The 8,722-nt window shown below is 37.5% G+C and overlaps 1 protein-coding gene across 1 annotated transcript in view; it reads right to left on the reverse strand.

Moving 5' to 3' along the window:
- The window catches only part of Kcnh8 (potassium voltage-gated channel subfamily H member 8), a 365,508-nt gene that overhangs the window by 48,146 nt on the left and 308,640 nt on the right, over positions 1-8,722 (reverse strand). Inside the window, exon 11 of the mRNA XM_028766666.1 lies at positions 7,134-7,348. Coding sequence (XP_028622499.1) covers positions 7,134-7,348 — 215 coding nt within the window. The remainder of the gene's footprint in view (positions 1-7,133; positions 7,349-8,722) is intronic.

Raw genomic sequence — 8,722 nt, forward strand, 5'->3', positions numbered from 1 at the left:
AGAGAGAGAGAGAGAGAGAGAGAGAGAGAGAGAGAGAGAGAGAGAGAAGAGGGAGAGACTGTGTGGAGTTTAAGGTGATAGAGAGAGGACCTAGACATATAATGATGAAAGAAAACTAAAGACAAAAAGGAGACATGAAAATAGGCAGGGTTTGTGATGACAAATTCCTTAAAGAAGCAACAGTTAGATGAATAAAAATTCCTCACCAAAATGAAGAAATCCAGGTTAATGTCTTCAAAGAAATGAGAGGAAAAAAATAAAAGAAATTTGTCCTTTCAAGCATGAAGCCAGGTATCCCTGGTTCCCTAGAAAGTGAATCTGTTACAAGTGTTACACAGAGTGCTGCTGTGCACATACAGATGAAGGACACAATAGAACAGAGAACGATCTAGGAAACCAGTGAACATACATGAACAGCTATCATGTGATAGGTAAGACACTGAGGTAACTAGGGAAAGTGAGGCCTCATTCAATTATGATGCCGAGAAAATTCATTAACTATATGGGAAAAATAAGCAAGAGTTACTAACTTAGATAATTAATGAAACAATGCTGGATAGCATAGAGAAAGGTAAAAAAAAGCAAAAGTTAAAATAACAGAAGGAAATAAATTAAAATATCTTTATGACATCATTCGATAGGAATCAGCTTTTAAAAATATAATGCAGATAAAATTAGCCTTAGAAGATAATATTTATAAATTCTACTTATCAGAGTAATATCAGAGTGTACTCCATGGTACTAAAGGTTTGCATATTCACACAGTGGATGTTTTAGGTAAGTGTGGTCTTGAGGGAGGAATGGTTATTCACAAGAGCATTGGTGAGTCTTGAAAGTAGTGCTGACTCCAGTAGAGGGAGATTTGCAACATGGCATGCAATGCTATTTTAACATCACGTGTGTCTGTAACCCCAGCACCACTGTTCGGTGCTGGCCAAAAGAGAGAGCTGTGAATTCACTTCGAGACTCTGCTTCAAAAGTAAAAAAAATAAATATGGTGGAGATTGAGGGGGGAAGACATCTGACATTGAGCTCTGACCTCCACACATGCACACATGGGTGAAAGCCCTGGGAAAAAATATAAAACACTAAGGGAGAGTTTACACAAAACCAAACAAGACCATGAATTGAGTTTGGATGTGGTACTGGCTTTGATGAGGAATGCAGAGAGTATAGGGAAAGTTTGTAGAGGAAGATGATAGTGTGTTCTGCTTCAAACACACTAAGTGTTAAAGGTCTGTCTGCAGCAGTTCAGAGGATGAAGAAGAGCCCAGATAGGACAAAAGTATAGATCCAAGACTCCTGTGGAATGCTTTCTTGTTTGGTTAAAAAAAGTTACATATCATGTGTACGTTTTCTCAAATACATTGTTTAATTTACTTTCTTTTCATCATTTTAAAAATGGTATTACGTGTAGTGTTGTGACTCTCCATTCAATACATGTGACTATGCTGAAACATGTGTGTTTTAAGTACTGAAAATTGGCCGTAGGTCCTCTCAATGCTAGGTTAATACCTTACTACTAAGCTATATCTGTGACCCCTTAAAGCCTTTTATTTCAATTCAGGCTCTTTTTCATTTGCTCAGGTTGGTCTTGAACTTGCAATCCTCCTGCCTCAGTCTTAAGAGTAGCAGGAACTGCAGGTGTATGTGATCACTCTATGCAAAAGCAAAACAACTCTGCTTTTTTGCAAGTACATTAGAAAATGATGGTGCTTATGATAGGAAAAGTGGGAAGACTCGGGTGTTGTGATAAGCCGTCATGTTTTCAGCTGCTGTGGGTTAGCCGCAGAAACCATGCAAATGATACTCAGGGTCAGGGCTTCCCTCAGGTGCCCTTGTTTTCCATCCAGAGATCCAGAGAGACTCTTAGAGTGCTGTGGTTACTGTTTGTGTTTACTGTAAATAGCAGCTCAAAGAAAAGGATGTCACAGTGAAGACTGGAAGCCACTAAGTCTCAGGACCTCTTCCCTCTTTAAACTAAAGAAGTAAGAAGACAGAATGAGATGGCTTCGCTTTTATGCTTCTCAGATTACATATTATGATCAGAAAATTGAAGCAGAAACAATGAACATATTTATAACTTAACAGGCTTAGTCATCATTAGAAATCCCTATTATGACAGACTTTAAAAAATGTCTCCTTCCCCAATTGTTGGCATTATATTGCTGCACAGCCATAAAACCATCAATAACAAATCAGCACCCACTGTGCACAGCAATATAATATTTATGGGTAGTTAAGTGAACATCTGAGTTTTAGCTGCCTTCACTTTTGAAAACAGTTATTTTTTTGATGCTCTCTAATCATTTTATTTGTTTATGTCAACTTTCAGTCTCTTTATGTGAAGGAAAACTAGACTTCTCAAAAACAGATGAATTTGTGTTAAAATCAATTTATCAAGCTTACCATAACAAACAGTGGAGCAAATTCACCACAATCTGCACAGACAGAAATGGTTCAATTCACCAGTGTTCAGCCACCAGGAGATATAAATAGGGGCAAATATGGAAAATATGCCAAAGTTACAAAATACATAACTAGCATGAGGTCCAAATGGCAGTAGTTAACCTTTCAACAAACTTAAGAAATGTTTTATATAGCTTAATTTTCCTGTGAGACTGCAGTAAGGTATTCTTCTAAAGCTCTGTGGTCTAGTGCAGCTGTAGGATCCTGATCCCAGTATTCTACAGGTCCCTTCTAAATGCAGATGGATTCCTACTGGCTCTGGTTTTATTTAAAAATGGGCTAATGTCTTTTAGTTATTTGGTTTTTATTGTTTATAGTTAAAGAGTTTCACCCATACATGTAATGAGAACTCTGTAGATCTCTATGACCTACTATGAATTACTTTGTACAAGTTGCTACTTGATTTTCCAGAATAAGTGAATTTAGGAAGTTATGTTTATGTAGTTCTTATGTCAGTAAGCATGAGTAAACGGGAGTGTTTCACTTTTCATAACCATTGCTCTACCGAGAACCTTTGTGAGTGGTTATTCCTGTGTGTGTATGCGCGTTAAAGAATGGAGTTTGGATCCAAATTTGCTGACAGCAGAGTGGCACAGCAGAGTGGAGAACAAGAACCCTTAAGCACAGGCTGGTATCAGGATGTATGTAGGTTTTTTTCTGAAAGGCAAAGACTGCTGGAGTGGTTAGAATTTTCCATGGGGTTCTAGAGTTACATAAGAGAGTGTGCCAAACTTACCCAGCCAGGGAACCGTATTTCAAGATTTTGGAAATATGTGTGTATGTTGTGTGGTATGGTGTGTGTGTGTGTGTTTGTGTGTGTGTGTGTGTGTCTCTGTGTGTGTGTGTTGGTAAGTATCAATAAGCATTTTGAGTGACAAGTAATCCAGAACTATAAAAGTGTCAAAAGCTTTTGTTCATATTTGCCCTCATAGTATTTTAAAATAAACATATATACTAACTTAATTTTATGTAGTGTTCAGTGTCTGTATTTATTTTAACCCCTTTCAAATCACTAATGGTAACTTTTTTACAAAGGTTATCTCTTTGTTATATTTTCTTTTTTTTAATTTTTTATTGTTTATTTTATTTATTTACATTTCAAACGTTATCCCCTTTCCTGGTTTGCCCTCTGAAAGCTCTCTATCCCACCACCCCTCCCCCTCGCTTTTTCTTTGTTGTATTTTCATCTCGGTCACTAGGTCCCTGTCACCAAACAGCAGTTTAACTCCTTTCAAGTACTTTGCAACATTAGTTACAGGAAGGATAGCTCCTTGCTTAGGTCCATATCAGTACCTCTTACATCCACCTCTCTTTTCCAGTGTCTCCTCAGGTTTGCTTTATATTTCACTAGAGAAACACTTTACAAAGAAGCAACGCTTTAGGTTCCAGTCAAAATGATTGAAACAGTACTCTATGGTCAAAAGGAACTATAAAGTTAGACAGAAGGCACCGGTGAAATGCATGGAAGAAAGATGCCAGTGGCTGTGACCTCTGGGAAAAGAGAAACACACCAGCCTGAGCACCATACTGAGAGAGGTATTTTTCAGGGCAGTCGAAGTGGGTCTGAACACTGTTGTTTTACAAGATTAAACAGCAAAACAGAAAGGGAAGAAGGTTTTACTAACTAAGGAGTTAGGATGAAGGTCAGGTGAGCTATCTTTTGTGGGATTTTTGGAATATAGTTGCTGGGGTGAGGAGAACTGCATCATTGTCTGGGTTAGAGTATTAGAGAGCACCTAACTGACATATGCAGGGCACAGCACACCAAGAAGCTTAAATGGAAGAAGTGTCTCGGGAAGGCTGGATTGTAGAACATAAATTTCATAGTCATGTTGGTGCGAGGCCCTGGAATCTGAGGCCATGTTGAACCAACAAGGAAAAGCTTTGAAACACAATGAGGTGTTAGCAGAGCCCAGCAAAATCATTTTGAGAGTGAGGCAAACACTTCAAGACTAAGAACAAATGGAGAGAGAGCCATCTAACAAGTTCAAGATGACTATGAACACAACAGAAATGGTCCACTGATGCTCCTTCACCAGAAGAAGCCTTATCCCACATAGAAGGAAGGATGTGGATATGCTTTCATAAATGGCACATACATTTAAATAAAATTATGGTATTACTTTAAAAAGGATAAAATTATAAAGAAGCAGAAATGACAGTATAGAAGAGTAGAGAAGAAAGGAAAGGAGAAGAGAGAAGTGACAATAAATAGTCATATAAGATTGCTCAAATACCGGAATTAAACCTACAAGGATTTAAAACCTGGTATCATTATTAGTCTAGTAAACAGAAAAAAAAGTGGATACTGTTTTATAAATAAAGTTCCATCCATTGGATGACATTAGATCCTAACATCACATAGTACTTAAACCTCAACTCAAATAGGAGAGTTAAATGTTACATCCAGAGCTCTAATGGATAACACTCAATGGAAGCTTCCTGGCATTGATTTGTCTAGTGATTTTTCTTTTGGCTGTGACTCTAACTCAATGCAAAGCAAGGCCAATAAGGAGAGGCTAATTAGATTACATAAAATTGAAAGGTTCACAGCAAAGGAAACAGCCAATGGAGTAAGAAATGAACTGTAGAATAATTGGTAACCATACATCTGATAGAGGTTGATATTCAAAATATACAAGTAACTCATACAAGCCAATGGCAAAAAGGCAGATAGTAGCCTGATTTAAAATGGGCAAAATGTATTCTTTAAAAGAAGATATAAAAAAAAACCACTAGTAATCATAGAAATGCAAAATAAAACTGCAACAATGTATCATCTTTCAGTGGCTGGGATGACTGCTGTCAAGGAGCTGAGAGGTGAATGTTGCAGATTAGAAGTGGGAATTCTCACATATTGTCAGTGGGAATGGACAGCAGACATTAAAGTATAGCTACCACCGATCCAACAATTCTACTATTGCTTGTGTATGCAAAAGGGTTGAAATCATCATGTGTCCAAGGTACGTGTATGTTTGTGCTCATTGCTATGTTCATCCCAATAGTCAAGACAAGGCATCAATTTAAATGCCTATCAATCAACAGCATAAAGCAAATACAGTATGTATCCACTTTGGAGTAGTACTGACTCTCGATGAAGAAGAAAGTCCTGTGATTTACAACATTGGCGAGCTTGGGAGTGTGTGGGACTTATGCTTCGAGAAATAAGCACATTTTCACATTCATGGTAAAACAATCCTCTATGATTTCACCTTTGTGTGGAATCTGGGGAAGGTTGGAATCATGAGGGTGGTGGTGCCTTTGGCCACAGGGCATAAAATTTCATCTCTATTTCAGTGTGCTGACTATGATTAAGAATCACATGCTCTACACTTTACTATTGTTGAGAGTATTTTAATTTCTATTATGAATGAATATGAATCTGAGAAACATGTCGATTAGCTAGATTTATGTATCTAATAATATATGCACACTTTAAAACATTATGTTATAATTCTTAAAACTCATTTTACACTATCATGGAAACACAAAATGTACCTACCACCTTGAGTTTTAAGATTCGATCTATTACATGAGATATATGAGAACTATTTCAAGAAAAAGCAGGACCCTTGTTAGTCAACTGTATTCTTCAAACTTGATGTTTTTCCTCACATGCTGCACAATCCACCTACAAGTATACAAAGCCACAGACACTCTGAATCTTTTTGTTCTGCTACAGAAATGAATAGACACTTATCTTAAAGAGTGTTTAAGCCAATAAAATGCTTTGTATAGAAAGAGTGCTTAGCATAATGGGTAGATAATAAATATCAACCCTTGGTGTTTTTATTATGGTAGAAACCAATGGGGTGTTGTATGTTTATCTAACATCACTTATATCCCAAACATAGAGGAAACATTATGCAATGACTATTTTTCTATCAATTTTTCAAAAGACAGAATGCTAATGATCACATAAAATGTCTGCATAATACGAATTAGTTAAAACTACATTTTCTTAAATCTTGAGTGCTGCATATATATCTGAGACAAGGCATTGGCTGTTACACATTGAGCTGCATGCTCTGGCTTGCCTTCCAACAATCATTCTTATTAAGTCATTATTGCTGAGACATCTAATGAAGTCATGTTCACGATCCGCCTAAACACAAGGCACAGTATAGTACATATTTTGACAGGAAAGCTGTTTGTATAAACTGAAACATGAAGCAAATATATAATTGCATAAAATGTTCATTATGCTTTTAGTGTGATAGTCGTTGGCTTGAATCCTTTTATGAAAATTTGGCCACTCTGAGATAAATTGTTTGGGGGTACCATTTTAACAAAAAGATTAGTTTCTAGCAAATTCTCTGTCTAGCAGTTGAAGGGCCGAACAGTGACACACACCAAACTCTGACCTGCGTACTTTCTCTGGAAATCTTCAAATGCTGGAGCCATCCCTTATTTCTATCTAAGTTCTGTATACCACTAAAACTGCAAATAGACATGAACACACGGAGATAAGCAGGCAAGAAACTGCCTACAAATAGCACTTCCCTGGCATGTTAGCAAGGAACTCCAGACCCTAGCTAATGCATCCATTAAAAAGAGGCTGCATATTTTACCTGCAGAGTTTTTTGAAAGGGAGGCTTGTGGCATTTGCCTCTGCTGTTGTCTTTAATCCCCAGACCCCAGTGCTAATTAGAAAGGGGACTTACATCACTCTCGTGACCTTCTCGAAGGTTGTATGTGAGGTCATGCTGGATGTCTTCTACAAATTTGTGTGCATACTCTGGGTAAAGGCCCAGCACCTCAAAGAGACCCTTCAGGATGATGCACTGTAGATCACAGTAGGTCAGTGCCTTCACATCAGCGTTGGTCTTGATCACTTGGTCTTTAATTGATAAATTTGCTCCAATTAAATCTCCCTTCCCTAAGGAATGGTTAAAAAAAAAAAGAGCCATATCATTTTGAAGAAAAGCAGAACGAACTGGAGCCCAGTCACTTTATTTGATTTACAGACCCCATTTCTCTAAAATTATATGAAGAAAGAAGATCACCACCAGCTACTCAAGTTTCGCAGGACCAAGAGTTGGACTGGGGGTTTATTGTTTTTTAGTTGTGGGATTTAAGATGTTAAAACCAAAAAATATTGTTAGATGTCCTGTGGTAGATAAAACTGTCACTTAGTTGTGAGCCCTGATCTAGAGGACGTAGCTGGAAGTCTTAGGCATCAAAAATCACCCATGGGCTCTAATCAGATCTCTGGAAGGTCCCAGCACATAATTTTAGACGAGTCAATTTGTCACAGTCACTTTGACCACATAAAGGTGTAGTAATAATTTTTCTTGGTGGAAAAATTGGTGTCATCGTCTCACGTCAGTTCATCAGGAAGTACAACTGACTAGAGTCCAGGACTTTTGGTAATAACAGAAGTGTGACAGTTAACAGACTGAAGTTCCTTCATTTACTTGGGATCACATCTCCAAGATAGACAGGAGGGTGAAGTAGGTGGAGGCTCTCTGTATCCCTCTTCTGAGTCAGGAAGAAGGAACAAGGGCTGAACACTACGGGCCATGGTTTGCATGTAGTAGTGTGTAACACAGGAACATGGGTCCCAACTGTTTTCTATGACAGTGTAAGAATGTCATTTCCCACCCAGACAGGAAGTGAATAGACAAAAACAAGTACCTCACATGTCTACTCATGGAACTCATGTGTCCCAATCCCCTTTGATATCTGACAGCAGCACTGCTGTCTACAGTACTCTTGTCTACAGTAATTAGGATGCATTATGGGAGCTAACTTGCTTCGTAACACTTGTTGATGATCTAATAATGGACAGTTTTATCTTTTAAATCTTTTAAGTGGATTACAAGAGTTGATACCACTATCAAACAGGAGGAATAACCTCAAGAATCAAAATTTTAAAAAAAAAACACTGATTTTAACTTCTGATATACTTTTGACTCAACCACCACAAAGTCACCCAGAAGACAGGTAGAAACTTTTAATTATTAGACAAACTTGGACTGTAGGCTGGAGGAACAAGAGTATGTTCATAGACAGCACTAGGCACTGGAGTTAACTCTCTCTTCTAGTGAGAGTCTTCTGAGTCTGTCTGAAGATTGTATCATTCCCAGGTATTAACTATAATTATCTGAATCGCCTTTGTGCTATGTTGTAAGCAACCAAGAAGAGCTGTTTTCACACTCTGGCACTGAGAGAGCTCAGTACATCCTAGTGTGTGTATATATAATATATAATATAATATAATATAATATAATATAATATAATATAATATAAT

Source organism: Grammomys surdaster, unplaced genomic scaffold (genome assembly GCF_004785775.1).
Source record: "Grammomys surdaster isolate TR1022 unplaced genomic scaffold, NIH_TR_1.0 169, whole genome shotgun sequence".
Lineage (NCBI taxonomy): Eukaryota > Metazoa > Chordata > Mammalia > Rodentia > Muridae > Grammomys > Grammomys surdaster.